The 26,850-nt window shown below is 36.0% G+C and overlaps 1 protein-coding gene across 6 annotated transcripts in view; it reads right to left on the bottom strand.

Moving 5' to 3' along the window:
- Positions 1–26,850, bottom strand: part of BTBD10 (BTB domain containing 10) — an 84,903-nt gene that overhangs the window by 56,296 nt on the left and 1,757 nt on the right. For 3 of the 6 annotated variants that reach the window (XM_053203477.1, XM_053203478.1, XM_027073100.2), the window contains exons 2-3: positions 2,323–2,478; positions 1,672–1,758 (exon numbers count right to left, since the gene is read on the bottom strand). The exons of 2 other annotated variants lie outside the window; for them this stretch is intronic. In XM_053203477.1, coding sequence (XP_053059452.1) covers positions 1,672–1,758; positions 2,323–2,423 — 188 coding nt within the window. In that variant the 5' untranslated portion in view covers positions 2,424–2,478. The remainder of the gene's footprint in view (positions 1–1,671; positions 1,759–2,322; positions 2,479–26,850) is intronic. One more of the 6 variants, XM_015068744.3, reaches the window with a different exon arrangement.

Genomic DNA, 26,850 nt, shown 5'->3' with positions numbered 1-26,850 from the left:
TGGGGACGGTAATACTTACTATTCATAGAGCTCTACCTTCCAATCTAGTCACAGTTACCTACAGAAAGTCCCTGGCAGGAATGTCCTCCATCTACCTAATCATCCAAAGATTAGTTCAAGTGTCATTTTTACCCACTCAAGTTGATACTGAATCCTTCTCTGAACTCTTATTTTACTACAACTCACTACCACAGTTCGGTGCCCTGTTGTCCTCTAATTGCTCCACGTGTGGATATTAAAGCATTCCATGCTGGTACCCTGACAAAGTTTTTTTTTTTTTAAGTTCATTTTATTTATTTTGAGAGAGAGTGCATGCACACACATGCATGTGGAGGGGCAGAGAGAGGGAGAAAGAGAATCCCAAACAGGCTCTGTGCTATCAGCACAGAGCCCAACACGGGGCTTGATCTCACAAACCACGAACTCAGGACCTGAGCAGAAATCAAGAGTCAGTTGCTTAACCAACTGAGCCACCCAGGCAAGCTGAACCCTGACAAACTTCTGAATCTCTCCTGCAATGAGTACAAGTTCTTAACATCTAATATTTGCTGATTGTTAGTTTTTAAAATCTCCCAATTAATTTAATATCGATTCCAAAAAAATGCCATTTTTAAAAAGTCAAATTGTATACATTTTTAAAGTATCCTAAGTCATATGTTCCTAAGTGTATAAGATCAAGAGGTCTCTAAAAGTAAGCTATTTTCCCTTGGGCAGAATTTCCATAAATGAGGTTAAAATAAGCCCAAAGGAGTTCACGGTCTTTTCATTTAAAACAAATAATGTATTGGTATTTTTTTTCTATTTCTCTTTAATAGTTTTCACTGAAACAACCAATATTGATGCAGTCTATGTGAAAAAAAGCATCAAAAAGTTACTGATGCTATAGCTATCAAGAAGAGCTATGATATTTATCACTGAGATACAGGAATGAAAAAAAAATACTGTTAGTTTTTATAAATTTTCCTCATTGTATGCATGCACCTTTTATAAAATAAACAATAGCTTATTTTTACCTATATATGAAGTCACCATTTCACATATAATGTAGTACTGTACGTTAGTAAAAAAATATTAAGAACTAGAAAGGATAACATAGAATTCACCTGGAAAATGTATACAACATAGCAGATATAAATAGCCCACACTTAATGAGATAAAACTAATTTCTCTTTAATCTCAAAGACAAAATAATTATCCATATAAGCAGGATAAAGAAAAAGTACTAGAGCACCGGTTGAAGCACACACACATACACACACACACCCAAACACACACACACTCAAAAAAACAAAGCAAAAAACACTCATACCATTGCTGTGCCCTTATCAATTAATAAGTCAACTTAACTTTTTCACTCAAGACCTCACCACATTAAAAGTCCACAATAAAGACAGACATCTTGTCAGGAGATTTTTTTAAAAAGTACCGATTTCTCATATTTTCTAGCTACAGCATATGGTTTAAAAGTACCTGGATTATTTCTTTAAAATTACAAAAAGGATTTCAAAAAAAAAAATTTCAAACAGGATTTCAATATCATGGCATTGTCACGAAAACTACTAACAGTTATCAGATTAGAATTTTACATTCAAGTAAGTTAAATGCCTGTTAATATTCCCTAAGTAAATATTCACAAAGCACAATACTCTATAGGAAAACATGCTTACATACCTGCAACATGTGAGGTTTATGAGCTGCCAATTAACACAGTAAATTATCAGATAATGAAGTGTTCTAAATGAAGTATTCCTCATTAAGCTGCACAGCACAAAATGAAAGCCTTACATATAATATATAAATGGGCCGAAATTTTTGAAATGAATTTCATTCAATGCATCAAACTTTAAATGAACCTGTAGAGTCATTGCAGAAAGACTGATTTTCCCATTAGTATCGAGATGACAACAAAATATGACATAGCCTGTAAATTATTATATATAATCTACACAGACAATATACTTAGAACACAAAATAAATTTCAACTAGAGAGTTTTAAATACAAAGAACTAACCTGTCTTGCCAGGGTTCACAGTTAAATTAATTATAGCATTTATTCACAGGATCACTAAGGAGATTTTAACATTACTTAGAAACAAAAATTCAAATAAATACAAATATAAGAAGATTATAAATACAAATAAAAGAAAATTAAAAGGAAAGAAATGCTTCTGTATAAGTTTTTTAAGGAGGAATGCAAACATAATTCTTTGTAAACCAGCCCCCAACCCCTGCAGGACTTGCCACAACCAAATGCAGTTTGGTTCTTTATAAAGGTCAATTTTATCAGAACTTTGATATGTGAAATACATATTTTCTACCTACCTTGAATGTTTATAAAGTTTACGAGGTCTACTATGCAATTTCCGATCCCAATTCTCTGGGTCACTGGAGTTACTGTCATAAGGATGAGGCCGTCCTGCCATCCCACTTCAAGCTTCCTCACACTACTGCTCTGAAAGCATATGTAGCACCCATAACCTACGTGAAAGAGTAGTGTTGACCTTTAAGTCTGGTCCACGCAGAATAAAATAGTCAACAATTTTACATGCTTTCTGACACTACTGTGACAGATTTTTAAAGTGATGAACAGGATTATAAAATATCAGACATACAAACTGCCACAAATGGGATTAAAACAAACACCATAAGTCTTTTTAGGTACTTTTCATCTGATTCGTCTATTAAATCTGCTTACCCCTATGCAACAGTTTAACAGTGTGTTATTTATACTTAGCAAATACACTTAACTGCCCTCTGGGTACCTCAAGTTTCCAAACATTAATATAGAACCAAAAAAAGGAAAGCAATTCCACAAAATGATTCTTTTGGACAGAATTTCACCTGGAATACATTTCTTAATTACTAAAAGTTTTAAGATGCTTAACAAAGCATCTAGTAAAACCAAATAACAAAGCTGTTATTTCTTTAAGAGCCCCTGTAGAAATTTAGTGTGGGCTCTAAAATAAAAGTATGTTAACACCGTGATGTTTCCTTACATTGTAATTACCACAAAAATACAGTATTGATGTGATTCATACATTTCATGCCTTTTCACATGCGAGACTTGTGACTGTTTTTTCTACTAAAGTCATTAAATTATAAGAAAATTAACAATAGCTTTACAGAACACCTGAGCTAAGTACTTTAAAGTATATTCACTATCCAATTTAACCTTTACCTTACAAGGTGGGCATTATTATCATAAACGGAATAGAAAATGGTCTCAGTAGTTTAGTAACTTTGCCAAAGGTCACGATGTCGGTAAATGGCAGGATTATAAAGAATAATGAGAATTGATTATATGGAATGAAGTCTTGATCTTGATAAATGTTCAAGCAGGAGTATTTTGTTTGGATATAATCAAATTTGACTTTCAGAGTCTCCAAACATCAAAAACAAACAAACAAACAAACCACACACACACACAACTAAATGAGGTTAGACAATCCAGAACAAAGTTAAAGAATTTGGACCAGAACAGGTTTCCTGACACCCACTCCTACATGCTTCCTATGCACTTTTCCAAGATGGATTTGATAGAGGGAAGTGAGGGGAGTTGTACATAAACATCAAAAGGAATCCAGATTTGGAAAAATACTATACCTTACTTTTATAAAAAATTCCAATACAATAGGGGTGGCTTGGTTGGCTCAGTCGGTTAAGCGTCCGACTTCAGCTCAGGTCATGATCTCACAGTTCGTGAGTTCAAGCCCCGCATCAGGCTCTGTGCTGACAGCTCAGAGCCTGGAGCCTGCTTCACATTCTGTGTGTGTGTCTCTCTCTCTGTCCACCCGTCCCTCCCTCCCTCTCTCTCAAAAATAAAGATTAAAAAAGAAAAAATTTTTTAAAAATTCCAGTACAATCTCATAAAAAATGCCGAAGGTAAATTCATTCAAATTTTGAATCTACCTCAGAGCTCATAAAAAAGAATTACTTCCATAAAAAATAAAAGGTTAAAAAATATAGATTTCCACTTTAGAGAAACTGTTTTTGGTATTTGATAATTTTTTCTTCATAGTTAATACTTTCTTTTCAAAAACAATTGAAATCTTACAATAAGTGGACACTTTAATAAATATGTAAACAAGTAGGTAGATCAAGGAGTGAAATTAAAATAACAGAAAAGGAGGGAACCTGGCTGGCTCAGTCAGAACTCTTGATCTCAGGGTTGTGAGTTCAAGCCCCACACTGGGTGTAGAGATTACTTAAATAAACTTAAAAAAATAATAGAAAACGCAAAGTCAGAGAATTGTACAATGGCTAATTCAAATTGCTAGGTAAATGCCACACAGTTTATATGCTGAATGCTCCTGGAAAAGGAAACCTGTTTCTTTAAGGATCAGTGAATAATTAAAAATCAATCAGATATCAGAGGAACATAAAAACTATAAAATTATTTTGAAAAAAAAATTTCAATCTCACTTCAGTTTTTAATTATAAAAATGTATTTACTAAAAAAGAAACTCTTTAAACTTCAATTTGATATTGTATCTACTTATCTGTACAGGAGAGATGAGGCAGAAGAGAAGGGTAAGAAAGAACAAATCAGACAAAGGAAAAAGTCAGAAAAAGGTGGTAACGAGTATCGAGAAAAATAAAAAGGAAAAATAAAGACGTAGAGAGGCTTAGTAGGTTGTGTAGAATGAGATTTAGAATTTTTTCCTTACTTTAGAGGTCTTCCAATAAGCTATTTCAGGCATTAACATTTCTTTACAAGAGCGTTTTATCTCCTCCTGACGTTTAACTATAAGACACACCCCTCTGGATACCCAAAGATGTCCACTGGGAGAAGAAAGACAGAGAAAGTGACTAAAAAACAGAACCTCAAAGAATACATAAGGCAAATTCAGATCTACATTTTCCAACATTTTACAGTGGGTAGCATGTAGGTAGCAGATGGGAAATACCAGTAGGTCTCACTAATCAATCTATGAAAATTAATAAGCATGTATTTTACAGCCAGACACAAGAAAGTAAAGAATTTCAGATGAAAGTTATCAAAAAGGTCAACTGAAAAATCATATTTACATTTGTCAATAAACCTTAGGTATCACCATGTGAAAGATTTCTTCCCAATCCTTACTCCCAATAGTCAAGACTATGAACAGGCAAAAAACAAGGGAAATTCAAACTGCGATATCTGGAAAAAATATGCCTGTGTTTGCCTACATGTGCTGGCATACTTTCAAATGTTATCAATAAGCTATAAACAAGACTACAAAATAGATAAAAGGTAAATGACACACATATACTAGTTTGAAATGTGTAATAATCTCTTCTATTTTAATCAATCTCTGCATCATAGTGACATATTTTATTTTATTTCATTTCATTCATTCATTCATTCATTCAAGGACTTACTGAACACCAAATATGATATGCCAAGCTATTTATAAGATGCTAAACCAAGTTGGGCATTGTTCCTGTGCTCCAAGTCTCACCCTAGTAAAGGAAAAAAGCCTCAGTTGATGGCTCCACATACCACTTACTCCTGTGTCTCTCTCCTACCTGCATAGTTCTTACACCATTACCCCAATTCTTCATCTCCATTAAAACTTGGGTGTTCTTTAGGATTCCATCTTCATTTGCTGGGTCCAGGGAGACACCGGACAAAAAAACCATGAGGACCAAACCCTTGAGAACACCAGGTTTTACATACTACATACACTGTTTTCATTATCTCTATCTGAATTCTTCAATAAGAACCCCAAATTCAACAATGCCAGGCTCTATCTTGGCCTCCCACATCAGCTAATGTCATCTCTATTCACTAACTCAAGAACTCCGAAGTCATCCTTGACTTCTCATTTCCCAACATCAAGTCTACTTCAAAATTTTGACTCCTCTCCCTTTTCATTCGTAAGGCTGCTGCCTTCAACTGAATCCTTAACATGTATCAGTAAGGATTTTGGTTGACCTCTTTATCACCATTCAGTCTATACTAGCTGAACTGTAGTCAAAATTATCTAAGAACTTTTAATGACTCTCCATGTCCTGACCTAAACTCCTTACAATAAAAAGATCCTTTAAAATAGAGAACTTTTGGCTCCTCAGTGTATACTTCATACAAGGCAAACTAAAGTTTATTATTGTATGGATCTTGTAATCATCAAAAACATAATTACTGGACTACTAGAAACAAAGTTTTTAGAAAACATGTCACAGTTCATTGCTATTTTTAGGCATGACAGAAATTGTGGGGAATAAACTTAGGAATTCCCTGAGACTGCACTGATGGGTTAACAAGGCATAAAGAATTAGAAAGCCACAGGATGAACACACCCAAGTTTGGGTAAACAAGATTAGGTAAACAGGGCATAGGCTCCCAGTACAGGACAAAGATATAGGAATAGAAAAGCCTCAGGATGAAAGCATCAAAAATGAGGGAAACAAAATTAGGTGTTCAGGGCTGAAATGCCACCCAACTTAGTAAAATAGCAGAAAGCTGCTTTCACAGGAAGGAAGGACCAAAATAGGTAAACAGGTAAACAGGACTATGGAAAACAGCCAGCAGAAGTTGCCCTGAGTGGAACTAATTAGCAAAAGAAAGGTGCCTTGTTGACCCTGAGGTAGCATGCTTCATCTTTCTTGTCCTCTTGGCCAGTTTAGGTAAACAGAGGTGGCGCCTCCTGTCTGCTGTATACAACCTCCCGCCCAGCACCAGAATTTTGTTTGGTACTGACCCAAACCCCTAACACTGCATATCTTCAAAACCTCTTTTCCCCACGCCCATGAGTTAATGTCCACGGTTTCACTGTATCCTTGTGCACGCCCATTCTGATCCTAATAAAAATGGAGCAAGGGTCAGAGCAAGGACCCTTACTAGGGGCTCCTGTCTCCTCCCAGACATTAGCCTCTCTTGCATTTCAATTTTGCGTCCACTCTCTTGCTGGACAAGAGAAAACTCCAGACCCAGAGCCTATGACAAGAAATAATCTAAATTCTAAATAATTTAGATATAATCTGTGCAGAGGGAGGAACAACTAGGCCAATTGGCTAGAGACATGCATTCAGGAGACTGTCTGTCAAAAGTCAACTAGGAAAAAGGCAATTCAATGACTTCTCTTCTCTTGGATATTACTATTTAAAAAGGGGGGGGGGTGGGGGAACAGAATCTTCAAGACTATAATAACATAAATAAGTGGTCTTTGGGATACTATTTCCAGGTAGTATTGATTAATGACAATGATTCATAGAAAAGTTTTGTGTTTTTTTTTTTTTGAAAAAAGGATAGTACATGGAGACTTTATTCTGTCCTATGTTATGTATCAGTGGGCTAGGAAGTTTAATTTTCTCCTATTTAAAGCTCAAAACAAGCTAATATTATAATCATGTTTTATGGATGAAAAGATCTTAGAGCTAACATTAGAATCCCAGTCTAACAGAAAGCCCATGTTCTTTTTTTTTTTATTTTATTTTTTTTTGAGAGAGAGAGAGATGGAGGGAGGGCACATGCACAAGAAGGGCAGGGGCAGAGAGAGAGGGAGAGGGCATCTCAAGCAGGCTTCTGTCAGTGCAGAGCCCAACGCGGGCTCAAACTCACCAACCAGATCATGACCTGAGTCAAAATCAAGAGTCCATGCGTAATCAACTGGGCCACTCAGTTGTCCCAAGCCCATGTTCTTTCTAACATACTAAGCTAGGTATACAGAAATTCCTAACATTTGTTCCCTACAGCCAGCAGATGTCTTTTTTTAAACTGCAGCCATCTTGTGGCTTTGTTCATCCTACTGGGATCTCATTCTGAATAGTGTCATTATATGAGAACTTTTCTATTAACGGAAAATTGTTTTTATCTCTCAAACTTTGCAAACAAAGTAATTCAAGTGTGGTGGTTACTGGAGAGAAAGACCTGGTAAGTAAGAGGAAAAATAATGAAAAGAATAAAATCACACAGTGATACCAGCCCGAAGAGCCAAGACTGCCTTTGGCTGCAAAGAAAGGCAAGTATCCAGAGGATATTTTAACTACATCAATAATTGGAGAGGCTGGAGAGAATGAATACTGCTACAGATAATTGTGAAAGAAAAAGAACAGGCTGGGAGGAGGGGATTGCCTGGCTGGCTCAGTCCGTTAAGCCTCAGATTCTTGATTTCAGCTCAGGTCATGGTCTCACACTTTGTGAGTTTGAGCCCCCTGTCGGGCTCAGCACTGACAGTGTGGAGCCTGATGGGATTCTCTCTCTCCCTCTCCCTTCTGCTCTTTCTCAAAATAAATAAACTTAAAAAATTATAAAAACAACAGGTGAGAGCAACTTTTTAAAAGTTTATTTTGAGAGGCAGGGAGGGGCAAAGAGAGGGAGAGAGAGAATCCCAAGCTGGCTCTGCGTTATCAGCACAGAGCCCAACATGGGGCTCAATCTCAGGAACCCTGAGATCATGACCTGAGTTGAAATCAAGAGTCAACACTTAACTGACTGAGCCATCCAGATGCCCCTAGAAGTAACTTTTAAAAGAAAAGTAAACCAGAGGGGTGAAAAGAAACCTGTACAGGCAGCCAAGTTAAGCAATCATGTGAGCCTCCTACAGATAACAATGATTTAAACCTCGATAAAATACTTTTTTTAATGTTTATTTTTGAGAGAGAGAGAGAGAGAGAGAGAGAGAGTCCAAGCAGGGGAGGGGCAGAGAGAAAGGGAGACACAGAATCCGAAGCAGGCTCCAGGCTCTGAGCTGTCAGCACAGAGCCCGACGTGGGGCTCAAACCCACAAACCGTGAGATGGTGACATGAGCCGAATTCAGACGCCTAACCAATTGAGCCACCCAGGCCCCCTGTAAACCTGGATAAAATAGTTTTAAAACTACTGTTTAAAAGCACTGGCAAGGGGCGCCTGGGTGGCACAGTCGGTTAAGCGTCCGACTTCAGCCAGGTCACGATCTCGCGGTCCGTGAGTTCAAGCCCCGCGTCAGGCTCTGGGCTGATGGCTCAGAGCCTGGAGACTGTTTCTGATTCTGTGTCTCTCTCTCTCTGCCCCTCCCCCGTTCATGCTCTGTCTCTCTCTGTCCCAAAAATAAATAAACATTGAAAAAAAATTAAAAAAAAAATAATAAAAGCACTGGCAAATATCCCAAAGCATAAAGTAAGTGAAAGAAGAGCATATTCTGAAAGGCAACAGAATTTTGTGTTCAGATGAAGTTCTTATGCTGAGTGCCCTTCCCAATCCCCTAGAAATATGGTGAAGGAAACCAGCCAGCCATACAGCTCAAAGTAGTAGAGAAAACAGTTCAGAACTAGAAGTGCAGCTGGAAATTTAAGTCAGACATACTGGAAGTGAAAGAACCACACAGAGGTGTGACCCAAAATCTAAACATAAATTCTACTAGGCTAAATTACACATGCATGGAGGAGAGACTCCAGGCCCTCTGTGGCAGACTACAGAGGAATTTACCCTTGAAAGCTGCACGGCCTAAGATCTAGGAGTTTGATGCTTTTTAAACTGAGTGCAGGCCCAACCATACACAGCCCAAGCAGCAGAAAGCTGAAACCCTTATTGGCTTAAGAGTGTCAGAGGACAGAAACCACCAGAGCCAGAGAAGCTAGAAATTAAAAGGGAATATCCAAAAGTAGAGGAAGTACAGGGAGGGTGAGCTCCAAAATGTGAATGTAATCTAGGCCCAAATTTTTGGCTGATCACCAAATTACACAGGTGGCGGGAGCACTTTCCTCCACTCACTCCCCAGGAGACCATACTAAAAACCAAGTAGCTGGAAGAAGTAAGAACTAAGCACAGATATCAGATGGTATACACTGCTTGGGAAACAATGTGTGCGATTGAGTCCAAGCAACTTAATGGTCCACTAGAACAAAACAACAATACTCATAAGAACATTATAATCAATACCCTGGTTTCTGCCAAAAATTATGCAATGCAAAGAAATAAGAAAGTAAAACAGCAATCAATAGAAAGTGACTCCAGGTAGGCCCAGATATAGGATTTAGTGAATGACTTCAAACCACATATTTAAACAATTAAAGGAATATATTCAAAGAACTACAATAAGAAGGTAGTCTTGATGAATGGCAGAAAGGGATTCTCAATAAAGAAATGAAAATTATCAAAAAATGAAAACTTCAGCTGTAGCTGGAAAGAATAACTAAAATGAAAATTTCATTAGATGGGCAAAACAGCACACAAGATGAGGAAAAAAATAAGGGAACTTGCAAACAGATCAGTAGAAATTATCCAATCCATAGACTACAGAGAAACAAAGACTGGATGTTATCTGTAAACACAGGTGGGAAAGCAGCATCTAACAATACAACATGTAAGTAATTAGAGTTACTACTGATACACTCAACAAAATGGAATCTCAAAAGTGTTATGGTAAGCTAAAGAAACCAGACTCAAAGGTTCCATACCAGACGATTCCATTTCTATAACATTCTTGAGAAGACAGGGATATAGAACAGAACAGCCAGGGCCTGTTCCCCCCAGGGCTTGGGGAACTACACAGGGACAGCACAAGTTAATTTTGTGGGGGGGGTGATGGAACTATTCTATATCTGGATTGCAGTGGTGGTAGTTATGCAACTGTATGCCTTTGTCAAAATTCATAAGACCTGTACACCAGAAAGAGAATTTTGTTGGATGTAAATTTACAAAGAAATTCAAAAAGAAAGTGAAAAAATTAGCAAAGATGTTTAATACTTATAATTATCAAACATATCAGCATGACATATTTAAACCAAGTTTTAATCAAAAAACCTAAATCATATTGTCCCCATTACCATCAAGGATACTTACAGCTATCTTCCCACTGCTCACTGCCATAATGACACACATAACTTTTGATAATGAAAACCAGTGGGAACCTTTCTACTTCTGCCACAATACTAAGTGACTAAGACAAAAAGATTTTGGAATCAGAACAACTAGTCATACGACTTTGTAGAAGCTTCTTAACCTCCAAGTCCTCAATTTCCTTAAATGTGAAAAAATAACATAATTCTCATTACCATTATTTTCTCTATTACCTATAACTTCCAATCAAATTGTTATAAAAAATAGATGAGTCAGGGAGCACCTGGGTGGCTCAGTCAGCTAAGCCCCTGACTCCTGATTTTGCCTCAGGTCATGATCTCGCAGTTCATGAGTCTGAGCCCTGAGTCAGGCTCTGCGCTGACAGCAAGGAGCCTGCTTGGCATTCTCTCTCCCTCTCTGCCCATCCCCTGCTCAAGCACATGCGCTTGCTCTCTCTCTCAAAATAAATAAATAAACTTTAAAAAAATATGAGTCAGGAAACCTTATATAGTAACAGTGCTGGGCACATTGCTGACTTTCTCTAATAGACTACTGAATGCAAATTTTGTATATTTCATTAGCTCATTCATGACTTTCTAGTTGCCTTTTGAGATCACAGAAAATGAGAATTCCTAGGAAGTTGCTCAACAATTAATGAGCACCTATAATGTGCTAGATGGTTGGAATAAAAAGATGAAACGGGTATCATCCATGTCCCAGTTCAAAAAAAACACACAAAAAAAACCGCTAAAATAATCACAACACAGGAGCAGGGGATGAATGATTAGGGAGGGATAGGATTTCTACTCACTTTCAATTATCTTTATTTCTCCAGGGAACTGACCCTCCCTGTTCTACTTAACATCAAAAATACCTTAGACTTTTCAGCGTCATCAAAAAACCACGCACTTTAGACAAAACTGCTGATAACACTTTTAGCATCTAAATCAAAACCTTATGTCATTCCTATAGTACTTAGATGAAAACAATTATTTCACTGTTAGCTTACCCATAAATTTTAATGCATGGAAGAACAACCCAACCATCCTCGTTTCTAACCTCAGCAAAAACTCCTTCAGTTATTTTTATCATAGCATTCTTGCTGTATCCCAGAAGCTTAAAATTTTAAAATTCTCTCTTTTGGAGATAAAAGTCCCCTGCTACATAACAAATTACCATAAACCCACCCAATGGTTTACAACACACATATTATTTTCTCAGTTTCTGCTGGTCAGGAATCTGACGGAGTTTAGCTGGGTCCTCTGCAAGGCCACAATGAAGGTGTCAACCATGACCAGATCCTTATTTGGAGGCTCAACTAGAGAAGGATCCACTCCCAAGCTTACTGTGATTATAATAGTTCATTTCCTCATAGTAGTAGGATTCAAAACTAATGATGGAGAGATAGCAAACACGCTGGCAAAATGGAGTTTTATAATTAGGGAACATCTCATTACCCTTAACATATTCTTCTGGCTAAAAGGAAATCACAAATTCTGCTCACACTAAAGGGCATGAACACCAGCAAGCAGGGATCAGAGGAACTACCTCAGAGTCTGTCTGCCATATTATCCAATATATTCTATCTATGTATTACACTAAAAGCTTAAGATTCTGCTCAGCCCTTGTTCTAATTATACATACCACTATACTAACATACACATACACACAAAAAGCATACATCTATTTTCTCTCCTTGACTTCACACATTTGTCACAGCAAAAACCTGAAACCAATCTAAATGTTCATCAAAAACAAACTGGTTAAAACTCTGCATAATATCATGCAATCAGTAAAAATGAGATAGATAATATGTATACTAATAAGGAAAATATTCCAAGATACATTGCTACACTAAAAAGCAAGGTACAGATGTGCATTATGTACCTCAGTATGTTTTAAAAATTCATATGCAGGGGTACCTGAGTGGCTCAGCTGGTTAAGCATCTGCCTCTTGACTTCAGCTCAAGTCATGATCTCACAGTTTGTGAGTTTGAGCCCCACAATGGGGCTTGGGATTCTCCCTCTCTCTGCCCTCCCCCACTTGCTCTCTCTCTTTCAAAACAAATAAAAATAAACTTAAAAAAATAAATAATTTAATTAAATTAAAAAATAAAAATACATATGCAAACCAAACACGATGTGCCTAGCTGGCTGAGTCAGTAGAGCATGTGACTCTTGATCTTCGGGTTGTGAGTTCAAGGCCCTTGTTGGGCATAGGGCTTACTTTAAAAATAAATAAAATATATATACCCATGCATGCATATGTTTTTAAAATCATTATAAATATCACATAAAACTTATGACAAAGTTGCCTCTGCAGAAGGCTGGAATGAGACTTTTCACTATATTCCTTATAGTATTTGAATATAACACATGCTGTTTGCATAATACAGCATTATCTACAATAAAGTATTTGGAGGTGGCTCTGTTACAGAAATTATCTTCCCTGTTTAATTTTACTTGCTTAAGTGTAGTTTTTTGTTTGTTTGTTTGTTTCTGACTGCTTCTACAATATGTCAATACATATTATAGAAGAAGAAAAATATCTTTTTCCTCTACCCTTGGAAGTTCTCAACTGAAACCCCTGTAACAAAAGACAGATTAACAGAAGAAAAGCATACAGATTTGTTTAATATAAATTTTACATGACACTAGAGCGTTCATAAAGAAATGAAAACCTGAAGAAATTATTAATCTGAGGGTTCTTATTTAGTTCTTATGTGATGAAGAGTGGAAAGTTGTGGAAAGATATAATAGGACAGAGTATGAGCTAAGTGTAGCAAACTGCCTGTTCCTCAGATTCTTCTCTGTATCCCTTCATCTTCAGAGAGAAGAATAATCCTTTCCTCTGGATAAAGGAAGATACCTCTCATGAGGGTTTTTTGACTTGCTTTAGGGACAGGTCAGAAAGTCCATCCTACACATGCCATTTCTCACATTCCCTCAGCTTAAAGTAATCGATATGCCAAGGTACCATATTTTGGGGTAGCATGTGCTAAGCCCCATCATTATGCACTGGTAGAATGTTTCTGCCACGTGTCTTGTATTAAACTGTAAGATCCTTAAGGACAAGAAGAAAGTATGATTCAAGTGTGTCCCCACAGCTTAGTACAACTGATATATAAGCTTTTACAAAATGTTTTAACATTAAGATGAAAGAAATTTCATTTAACACAATCTATTAGTAAAGGGGAAATATAAATTATGAAGATTTTTGGACAGTCTTTAACTTAGTTGCTTGTATTAAAAAAGAATAGTACCATATAATTATACCCATGTTTTAGTTATGGTAAAGAGCACCAATCATGTGAATCCTACCCTCAAATGAGCAAAAATTATAACAATTCAATTTTTATTGCCAATACTTGCTCTCAGGAGATATACACTAAGAAAGTGGGGTTAAAGGAGGGAAAGTATAGGAAATAGCCCTGAAAACATTTTAAATAATATTATCAAATAACCCTTAAGTTTCCCCAAAATATTCCTTAAAGCTGTGGGTCAATTTCACAGAAGGAAGCCCTTTCAATTGTCAAGGCTTGTCCTTCTCTGATTGGCTACAGTTAAAGTAAGGCAAGTGAATAAAGTTAAGAAGTTTATTCAGGTTATTTTTATACTAGATTATGTCTGACTAAATTTTGTGTAACTAGTTCCATGATATCAAATTTAAATGATTTATGCTTTCGTTCAAAATGTATTCATTAGGTACTTAACATTTCTTCAGGCGTTTTGCTAACCGCTAGAGATATTCACAGATTTAATAAAATTGCATGGAATTTCCATTAAAAAGTAAAGTTCTTTGGCTATTTAAAAGGCCTCCTTATTTAATCCACCAAAATGTAAAACTTTCAATGCCAACTCACATTCAGCCCCTGATCTTCCAGAGGCTACTTGGAGATAAAATCTTTGAGGTAATTGATTTTACAACTTCTATAGAATTTCTTTTTTTTTTTTCAATATATGAAATTTATTGTCAAATTTGTTTCCATACAACACCCAGTGCTCATCCCAAAAGGTGCCCTCCTCAATACCCATCACCCACCCTCCCTTCCCTCCCACCCCCCATCAAAACATGAGACTCTTAAAAACTGAGAATTTCTTTTTTTTTTTTAATTTTTTTTTTTAATATTTGTTTTTGAGAGGGAGAGAGATAGAATGTTAGCAGGGGAGGAGCAGAGAGAGAGAGAGACACACACACACAGAATCTGAAATAGGCTCCAGGCTCTGAGCTGTCAGCACAGAGCCCAATGCGGGGCTCGAACTCACAAACTGTGAGCCAAAAACCTGAAAAACCAAAAAATCTGAGCCGAAGCCGGACGCTCAACCAACTGAGCCACCCAGGCGCCCCATAGAATTTCTATTCAAATTTTGCTGACTTCTTAGTCAAGACACTAACACTTCAAGAAATGTTTATTTGTTTTATCCCATCTTAAACAGATCAATGAATGTTTGAAAATCTTTCCACATCTTAAGTATTTTCTAAGTACCTGCATTACATGGATAGCATTTGTAAAGAACTAGATGCTGTTTATAGTGCTAAATTCTTAAAACTCACAAAAGACCTATGATCTTTTTAATATTCTAAAAAATTTTTAAGTTTTGTTTTCTGTTCATATGTCCCTATTTTTCCTTTTCTTGTATGACCAAATAGTATTGCATTCAAAACTGGAAACATCTTAATTGAACAAATCACCTTGACATAAAATTTAATATAGGCAGATCTCCAATAAGCTGATGAAGTGCCTAAATCAAAGGAGATTACATTCAATTCCTAAGAACAAGCACCCTTTAAACAAAGACTCTTAATTGTTTTCTTTTTTCCTCCATGACCCTTTAAAAAACACTTTTTTTCTTCTGAGACTTTTTAAATAAGTCATATATTTCCTTCATATAACCTTTATTATACTGTTCCATTTTGCCCTGTTCATTATCCCTGCTACCTTCTATTCCTTTCAGATTTTTGCTTGTTTATCTGCCATCAACTCAATAGGCCAGAAAAGGCCATAAGTATATTCAAGTTCTGGACTGTTGTGCTACCCAACAAAACTTTGTGTTTTAATGAAAATGGCTTATGTCTACACTGTACAAAAAGTAGCAACTAGCCATATGTGGCTATTAAGCACTTAGAATGTACAACTGAGGAAATTTTTAATTATCCATTTTAATTAATCTAAATTTAAAAAGTGATATGTGGCTAGTAACTATCATATATGCCAGTACAATTAGAGGCAGAATATCAGAGCCTCCTCCACCAAAATAGTTTTCTCCTCTAAATGTTTCATTTTAAGGAATCTAAAATTTGCCTTGAGACAAATTACTTGCACACACACACACTATACATATCTTTGTATCTTAATATTACAGGTAATGTTCCACTTATAAATAAAATAAAAATTATTTTCGGGGCACCTGGGTGGCTCAGTCGGTTAAATATCTGACTTTGGGTTATGATCTTGCTGTTTGTGAGTTCAAGCCCCATGTTAGGCTCCGTGCTGACAGCAGAGGCTGCTTCCGATCCTCAGTCCCTGCCCCCCCTGCCCCTCCCTGGCTTGATCTCTCTCTTCCTCTCTCAAAAATAAACGTTAAAAAAAATTTTAACAAATAATAAAATTACTTTCTTATATTCAGAGATCATTGAGCCTTATTACAAAAACTAAAAGTCTGTGATACTGGTATATGAATAGACAGACAAAACAACAGAACAGAATAAAAGGTCCAGAAATAGACCCCTAAAACATGATGAAATTTTATATATGATAAAGAAGTGGTTTCTCAAATCACTTAAGGAAAAGACAGACACTAATAAGTGGTATTGGGACAAATGGATAAATAACATTGGGAAAACATAAAATTGAACACGTACCTCACAAATACTAGGATAAACTCCGAATGGATCAGCTATTATAAAAACTGAAATCATACATATACTAGAAAAAAAATAGGTGATTTCCTTTATAATCTGGAAGGAGGTAAAGCCTTTCTTATTTGACTACATAAAAATAAACACCATTGTACTACAAAAAGCAGCAGAAATAACAAAACTTAAAAAATACTTTTCACTATATAAAAAGCTCTTTAAAAAGAGAAAAAAACCCACAGCTCTCCCCCACAAAAAATAGAGAATGTTCAAAAGACATGGGAAATTATCAGAAAAATAAAGGTAAAAAAAATAAAGGTAAATAAAGGTAAATTCAATCTATTAAAGTATGTTCAACCTAACTCATAAGAGAAATGCAAAATAGTATCTCCAAATCTGACCATAAACTGTGTTGGTAAGACTGAGGAGAAACAGATATTCTCTACATTCTCATACACTGCTAATGAAAAACAAACAATATAGCCCCCATGGAGAAAAATTTTATAATATCTAAATTATACAAATGTTTACCAGTCCCACTTGTAAAAATCTAGCCTGAAGATACAACTCCACAAATACTAAACAAAATATTCAAAATATATTCACTGTGGCATTATTTGTAATGGCACGAAATTGAAAACAATCTGTGCGTCAAAAGAGGCTAAATGAATAAACTGGTACATCGACAGAATGAACTACTATCCATCTATAAAAAAGAATAAGGGAGATCCCCATGTACAATTATGGATCATATCCAAGATATATTATTAGATGGGGGGGGGGGGAAGTGAAGAACAAGTAGGATACAGTTTGTTTTTTTTTTTTTCTGAACAAATTAAATATATACATATATCTATACATAAATACAAATATACATGTGTTTATTTTTGCAAAAAGAACTCTAGAAGGATAAACAAGACACTAATAGAAATGGTTACCTACAGGGACAGATGGGAATGGGGTGAAAGCAATACAGATGTAAGCAAGGTTTTTGAGTATTCTTTTAATATAGTTTTGATATTTGAACACTGTGTTAATTTATATACTCTAAGTAAATAAAAGGCCTACTATTAGCATGTTCTAAATTGCAACACTTGTTTCTTTGGTTTTGTTTAAATAAACAGTAGATGCACATTATAAATGTAAGTGCAGATTTAGTAGCAATGAAAAGGACTGCCATGTCACTCAAATGCATTCAAGTCCTATTAAATACCTCCATCTAGAATAGTAAGCAATGACCAAGACATATCAAAATGGGTTCTTGAAGAAAAAGGTGAAGCTATCCTCATTTGGGAAGTTTACCAGACTAGTGGTAGGTTAAATATGTTTCAGCATTAAGTGAACTACAGCAAAATATTTACTGAGATTTTTCAAGTAGGACGGAGGTACAGGGGGTTGATGCATCTAATTCAGGAAACCTTGGATAACAGGTTGGATTTTCACATATATTATCTATGCTAATCCACATGTCAATCCTATAAGACACAAGAGATGTCTTCTACTGTATACGGTGATGCCTTTCTAAAAAATTGAGAAACTGGCTTAGGCTTAAAGGGATTATGTTATTTGCCTAATGTCATATAGCTAATAAATAAGCTAGGACACAGATACATACTGCTATAGTCAAATTCAGTGTTTTTTCCAACATACTATATATATACACTGTCTCTCAAATTTAATACACAACCAATTAAAACGCTATTCCCAGAAAATAAAAAGTGCTAGTGGTAGCATTTCAAATCAGTAAGAGTTAGATAGCTGGATTACAGACAGATTCAAGGTTAGATAGACAGGTTCTAAAAAAAATTAACTGCTTACCTATTTGAGCAGAAGATCCTTTCCAAATTTCACATTAAAAATTTCAAAGTACAACATAAAATCACAACAAAATCAAGGAGAAAATATAAGTGAACAATTATCTGACTCAGAATAAAGAAGGGGTATCTAAGCTTTTCCAAGTCTCAGAAAAAAAAAACAAACAAAAAAAAAACCATCAAGCTAAAGACTGCTAGTATGAGAAACAGGAATGTGCTGCCAGTCAATTTAAGCTAATATTCTCAACAAAAACTAGTAAAAACTTCATCAGGGATCAGATTTAGGATGGCACACAGGCTTCAAGAAGGATTGGTTAGAGTACATAAAACTCAAAGAAAACTATAAAAGATTTTACATACAAAATAAAAAATTAAAATCTTAAATATATAGAGAATATTTATATATCCATATTAAAGTACCTGAATACTATGATGGAAAAATGGGCAAAGTTCATGAACTAGCACTTTACAAAAAGAATATGAGTGGCCAAAAAGGGGAAAAGAAGAAATATTCAACCTCACTAGTAATATAAGAAACCCAAGTTAAATCTGAGATGTTTAACCCATCAAATCGTCAAAGGTTTGCTGGTTGGTTTAATGACAAACAGTGATGGCTTAAGTATAGAGAAGATGGCTACGCAAGCTTGTGGGAATATAAATTGTAAAACTTGTAGGATATCATACACTTTGACACAAGAACCCTTTTAAAATTTTATCCTAACAAATATTGTTTATCAAAGCATTTATGATAAGAGGAAGGGGAAAGGAAAGAGGAGGGAAGAAATGTTAATTTTTAAATCTAATTACATATCTGTTATATTATTCAAATTTTCTTTTAATTTCTTAAAATTTTTAAGTCATTACATACAGAATAGATGTGTGTGTGCGTGTGTAAAAAGACAGAGGCAGACAGACTGACTGACAGACTCTGGAAGCCATAATCTTTTGGTCATTGGATTTCAGTGCTATTTTCTTCCTTGCTCTTTGCTAAATGTCCCAAATTGTATGCACTGCATTATACTTTTTTGGTCGAAAAGAAATTACTTCCAAAAATATACTTTTGTAAGTAATTTTTCAAAGTGCTCATTGTAAAACAATTTCAAAACCAACCAGTGTTCAAGACTACTGTTAAATATCAGTCACTAATGAATGACAAATGAAAGCAATGAAAGATGTCACCCCACTTTTCTTCTAAAATGACACTTTTACCCCTTTCTTAATGTTATGAGTTCAACTAATTTAACAGCAACATATGCATACATGTATATAAATAATGCATATATACTGCTTTCTAGTATTATAAATACACTACATAAACACAAAATGGAAATGAAAAAAGGGACTGAGTAAAGTATATATAAATGGAAGTTCTATTTTTTCTTTCAAATGGCACAACAAACAAGTTTTTCATACACTTCCAGAAGTACATGCAACCCACTAGGGAGATAACTGAAATAAATCACTCAGAATCAGGAGACTTGCAGATCTGTATTCTAGTCTCAGCTTTCCCACTACCAGACAATAACTTTTATCAAAATCAAGTAAGAGGATTTATTCTGCACTTCAATTTATTCTTCCAAAAATCAGAGTATTAATGATTTCAAGTACTTTCAGCATTACGGTTTTATAATTCCACCACTAATAACTCAGCATTCACTTTTAAAAGAGAAACTCAGACAATGTGGACTACTCAAGAAGAAGGAAACAACAGTGCCCCACAATTACCATCTTACAGGAACATCTTGAAGAAAAGTCTCAATTAACAAATGAGGAACCAAAAGGGCTGAGCAGAGTGTGTTGTTTGCTCTCCAAATGTGAGAAAAATCAAATTCAATCCTGCATTGTATAAAGCACGCTGCCTTGAAATAATTAACTTTAAAATAATTCAGCACTATTTGTATGATCATTCAAGAATAAGAAAATTATCAAAATACTTTGTTGTACAATTTTGTATCTGAGATCTCAGATTGAGATTCTGAGGTTTCTGAGCTTTAAAATTCTTTTAATTTTTTAAAAATGTTTATTTATTTTTGAGAGAGAGAGAGAGAGAGAGCACGAACAGGAGACAGGCAGAGAGAGAGGGAGACACAGAATTGGAAGCAGGCTCCAGGCTCTGAGCCATCAGCCCAGAGCCCGACGCGGGGCTCGAACTCACGGACCGTGAGATCGTGACCCCAGCTGAAGTCGGACGCTTAACCGACTGAGCCACCCGGGCGCCCCTAAAACTTATTTTTAAGGTGAGATTTAATGTAGTCTACAAATAGAAAATGTAGAATAATTTTCTACTCACCTGCTATAGCAATGACCATCAAAGAAACAAAAGGGAAACAATCCAAATTGGTAAAAATTGTTTTATTTTTTTAGAAGTAGATAACAGTATCTTAACAGATTATTTTTTAAATTTTTTTTTTTTTTTTTTTTGAGAGTGAGAGAGCACAAATGGGACACGGGCCGAGAGACAGAGGGAGAGAATCTTAAGCAGACTCCACACCCAAGCACGGAGCCAGATGTGGGGCTAGATCTCTTGACCCTGAGATCATGACCTGAGCCAAAATCAAGAGACAGATGCTTGACCGACTAAGCCACCCAGACATTCCAAATAAATGATTTTTAAATTGCCAAACCATCTCACTCTACTATATGCTACTATTCCATCTGGCATTCAAATTACATAGAATTCCAGACATCAGTCAATGGATGCCTACACGAAAAGCAAGAAAAAGAGCTTCCTATTGTTCAGTGCTGACTAGAATAAAAAACAACAACAAAAAAACACCTTTATAATTTCTAGTGGAAGAGCCATATAGCGAAGCTGTAAACAGCCATTTGAACTTGTTTCCATCCAAGAGAGATAGCTAGATGTAAATTTACCCTGATGGATGTGTGCTATTTTTGAAGCATAAACACAGAAAAACGTACTAACAAGTGATAGTCACTTTACTATTTACATAGCACTTTTACATAAGTTTATTTTATTTCATTCTTAAACTCATGACAATTGTGTTCTAGTTCCACTTTTCATGTGAGGAAACAAAGGCTCATAAAGGTTAAGTAACTTCATAGAGCTAACATCTGTGTTTAAACTCAGATCTAAATGATCCCAAGTAGGGTAGTACAAGCAGAAAAGTAGGATTATAATTAAAATGGCCTCAAAAAAGTGTTATGCATAGTTTCTAATAAAGTACTTCAATCAGTGATTCACTATGAGACTGTCATCCTCAGCTAAATACTAAATGTTAATTTCAATTTGTGACCAAAAATATTAATAGATAACTCATTTCAACTAATTAAAGATAAAAGTAAGCACCAAGTCCCAGATATTTTACATTTTCAATCAGAAAAATATAAACTATTAATTAAGGGCAATGAAAGATGCTTTGAATGGCAAAGATATCTTTTAACATCTTACTGATCTTCAGCAATCTACTGTGACATAAGATCACATATTCTACATAAAATCTTTATTCGTTTATGTTCAAGTTTGGGCTGTTTCAAGTACTCAGCTCACTGTATTCCCATCATCTACCGCTAACATTTACTAACCTCTTGATCCTCTCTCAGGGAGGATCTCTGAATTCTGAGTGCTTGTCTTCCATCTCTGTGCTTTAGATTGCTACCTGCTTAGCAAGGAAGTGTGATTCAAGGATGCCAAAGTAAACCGGAGCAAGCCATAGTAGAAGAAATGCAATGTTAACTTGAACCTTAATAAACACTCTATCCAAAAGGAGAAAAAATTATTAAACAGTTCTTCCTCCCTTAATGAACACCAATAACTACCTCTTCCCCCCTTACTGTAGGTTCATAACCAACAAAGAAACAAAATACAGGAGTCAGACAAAGATAAAAATACAGCCAAAACCAGTTGCCAAAAAAGCTTCCTATTACTTCAAACATAAATTAAACTTACTTAGATCTATAGCTGTCCATTTCTTTTTCCCTCCTCAGGCCCCAGCCTGCTCAGATAAATCTACCATACACACAAGCAGAAAATGTACATCCTAAGAATTGGGAGCTCCAAAAACAGAACCAAAAGGCACTGAGCAAAAACATACTCAATCCCTTCTAGCTTCACCTAATGCTTTCTTGGGAAGACAGCTCAGGAGATAGAAAAAAGGAGGAAAGCTACTTCCAAAAGAGAACTTCCTACTTTACAAGTCATGGCAGAAACACAGGAAGCAGAAAATGTTTCCCCCTTCAAACATAATCTCCACAAATATACAACGGATTCTTCAGAATGTTTTTAAAACTCTCAAACAGCAACACCTCACAAACAAACATATTACACAGCGCCTGTTTTACTTCCTATACTAGAGAGAGGAGGAGGGACTGATGAAGAGATAGTAGACTAGTCTGATTTGAGAAGACTGAGCTAAAAGGTAGAAAATCAAGTCTTCAAACTACCAAAGTAGTCCTCATAAAAAAACCAATATTCTCTGTAGTCTTTGTAGGCGTTATGGTAAATTTAGTAAAACTTTGTAAAACTACACAGTAGACAAAAGGGTACTTCACCATTTTATCTTCCTTTTCAAAATTCTCTCCCTTACCTAGCCTCCTCTCTCACCCTTACAGCCATCAAAAACCCTCCACCTTGCCTTCAATGTGCCTAAGGTCCACTTTTCTTCTTGGTCTGACCTCTAAACTTCCATTCCCTTCAGCCCAACTAAATATGAATCAGATTATGTGATTAAAGTATTTCATACTAATGGGTAAATGTGCTTTAATCCACGGGGTTCAATCCTACAAATAATCACCAAGCTCTACAATGTATAATGCACTGTGTTTTGTCAAAGTACCTATTCTTACAAGAAAAACTAGTTAAATCAGTTTTTTAATGTACAACGTAAAGAAGAGGAACATGAATGCCTGCTTCATATCACACTCTCCCCATCCCATTTCTATCACTATGCACCTTCTCCTCACCCCATCTGCCAGGAACAGAATCCAAGGAACCAATACTGCTTCCAGTAAAAGTCAATGACTGAGAAGACAATGTGAGATGGCAGAGCAACCAATAAACATTCAAAACCATAGATGAGTTACAGAGGGTCCTCTGAATTTAACTTCACATATTAATTACAAGTACACTAAAGGGCCTCTCAATAAACCAATTTCCTTACAAGATACCTATAAATCAGCTTTGCTCAGAGTGTGAGTCATTACATGATACTTTACATGGAAAACCCGAAAGACTCCACCAACAAGCAGCTAGAACTGATACATGAATTCAGCAAAGTCGCAGGATATGAAATCAATGTACAGGATTATATCAATGTATAAAATTGGTTGCATTTCTATACACCAATAATGAAGCGACAAAAAGAGAAATCAAGAAATCGGCCCCATTTACAATTGCACCAAGAACCATAAAATACCTAGGAATAAACCTAATCAAAGATGTAAAAGATCTGTATGCTGAAAACTATAGAAAACTTATAAAAGACACAAAGAAAAGGAAAAACATTCCATGCTCATGGACTGGAAGAACAAATATTGTTAAAATGTCAATACTACCCAAAGCAATCTACACATTCAATGCAATCCCAATCAAAATTGCACCCGCATTCTTCTCAGAGCTAGAACAAACAATCCTAAAATTTGTATGGAACCACAGAAGATTCCGAATAGCCAAAGTAATGTTGAAAAAGAAAACCAAAGCAGGAGGCATCACCATCCCAGACTTTAGCCTGTACTACCAAGCTGTAATCATCAAGACAGTATGGTACTGGCACAAAAACAGACATATAAAACAATGAATAGAATAGAGAACCCAGAACTGGACCCACAAATGTATGGCCAACTAATCTCTGACAAAGAAGGAAAGAATATCCAAATGGAAAAAAGACAGTCTCTCTCATACAGAAGAATGAAACTGGACCACTCTTTTACACCATATACAAAAATAAACTCAAAATGGATGAAAGACCTAAATGTGAGACAAGAAAGCATCAAAACCCTAGAGGAGAAAACAGGCAACAACCTCTTTGACCTCAGCCACAGCAACTTTTTACTCGACACATCTCTGAAAGCAAGGGAAATAAAAGCAAAAATGAACTATTGGGACCTCGCCAAGATAAAAAACTTCTGCAGAGCAAAGGAAACAATCAACAAAAGTAAAAGGCAACTGACAGAATGGGAGAAGATATTTGCCAATGACGTATCAAATAAAGGGTTAGTATCCAAAGTATAAAAAACTTAACAAAGTCAACACCTGAAAAACAATCCAGTATAGAAATGGTCAGAAAATATAATAGACATTTTTCCAAAGAAGACATCCAGATGGCTAACAGAAACAGGAAAAGATGCTCACCATCACTCATCATCAGGGACATACATATCAAAACCACACTGAGATACCACCTCACGCTGACCAGAGTGGCTAAATAACAATTCAGGAAACTACAGATGTTGGCGAGGATGCAGAGAAACGGGAACCCTCTTGCACTACTGGTGGGAATGCAAACTGGTGCAGCTGCTCTGAAAAAGTGTGGAGGTTCCTCAAAAAATTAAAGATAGAATTTCCCTACGACCCAGAAGTAGCACTACTAGGAATTTATCCAAAGGATACAGGAGTGCTGATTCACATGGGCACATGTACTCCAATGTTTATAGCAGCGCTGACAACAGCTGAATTACGGAAAGAGCCCAAATGTCCATCAACTGATGAATAAAGATGTGGTTTAGATATACAATGGAATACTAGCTGGCAATGAGAAGGAATGAAATCTTGCCATTTGCAACAACGTGGATGGAACTGGAGGGTATTAATGCTAAGTGAAATAAGTCAGTCAGAGAAGACAGATATCGTATGTTTTCACTCATATGTAGAATTGGGGAAACTTAGCAGAAGACCATGGGGGAAGGGAAGGTGAAAAAAATAGTTTCAAATAGAAAGGGAGGCAAAGCCTAAGAGAGTTTTAAATACAGAGAAAAAATGGAGGGTTGATGGGGGGGAGGGGGGAAAATGGGTGATGGGCATTGAGGAAGGCACTGTTGGGACGAGCACAGGGTGTTGTATGTGAGCGATGAATCATGGGAATCTACTCCCCAAGCCAACAGTACACTGTATACACTGTATGTGAGCTAACTGGACAATATATTTAAAAAGAAAAAAGAACTCTGAGTCATTAAACCATAAATACTAAGAAGTTTCTTCTTCAGTTGTTTCCATAGTTAAAATGTTAATAAGTACCAGTTCCATTTGCCCTACTGTACTTAAAAGTTATTAAGTTTGGCTATTAAACTTACCTGTTTTCAATTAGACCTGACATTTTCCCCAAATCTTTGTAGGTTTGAAATTCCAAACTAATGGGGATACTTGCTTTAAATCTTTTTTATTTTTCAGTTGTAAATTTTACTTATTCTGACCTATAACAGAGGTCCCAAACTGGAAAGCAGGCTACAACTACTGACAGGTTGGGGTTCAAGCAAAAATCAAAAGATACTGTGTTCTATTAAGAAGGCTGAAAACTGGGCCCATATTCATGTATGGCACTAAACAAGTGGACCTGAGAACTAGATTCCCTCTAAGATGAAGCATAAACCCTCTAGTGCAGTTACTTTCATCTGCCTGGTACCTGAAGGCGTAGGAGTTTGCTATTCATAATGTACTCCTATGAAAGGTGCATATTTTCCAGATCACTCTCACACTTTACCAAGTCACCTAAATGTAAAAAAAACCACAAAGCAGATCTTGCTGGTTTGCAATTTAATAGTTAATAACAAAAAAATTTTTGGCTCAGGTCACGATCTCACAGTTTGAGTTTAGCCCCACATCCAGCTCTGTGCTGACAGCTCAGAGCCTGGAGACTGCTTCAGATTCTGTGTCTCCCTCTCCCTCTGCCCTTCCCCTGCTCTCACTCGAGCTCTCTCTCTCTCCTCTCAAAAATAAACAAACATTTAAAAAAATATTTTAAAATATTTTTTCATTAGGCTTTAAAAAAAGTGTAAGAAAGAAAATATTCTGACTGGTGGAAGGGTGACATAGAAGTAAAAAGCCCATCTGAAAGCTTTTTTGGGAGAAAAAAGGTGAAAGAACTCAAAAACATTGTTGAGTTACTGAAAGCTTTCCTGATTGAACACTATGTTAATTCCATGGTTTATTACCACACTCCATGCTTCAGAATCCCCCTTACTTCCTCTTTATGTATAACAATAGCAGATAGATCATAAACTCTGAGAAATGTTAGGGAAATTTATAAAACACTTCACACCTTCAAAAGTAATTCTCCTTACACTCTTTTAAACAGTCTTAACAACCATCAAGTCCTTTCCCAAGTATTTTCTACCGCTTTTCAATTTACATTCAAATGACAACTGCAGTCCTCATTTTCAAGGCTTGGACTTCAGTCCTGGATGGGCTCTCTAGCACAGAAACTTTTTTTGGCCCTTATGGTTGCATTCCTCATTAGACTTCTTATTCCAGTCTCTATGGTCTATT

This window comes from Acinonyx jubatus, chromosome D1, assembly GCF_027475565.1.
Source record: "Acinonyx jubatus isolate Ajub_Pintada_27869175 chromosome D1, VMU_Ajub_asm_v1.0, whole genome shotgun sequence".
NCBI classification, from domain to species: Eukaryota; Metazoa; Chordata; class Mammalia; order Carnivora; family Felidae; genus Acinonyx; species Acinonyx jubatus.
This window is presented reverse-complemented; position numbering and strand designations above follow the sequence as displayed.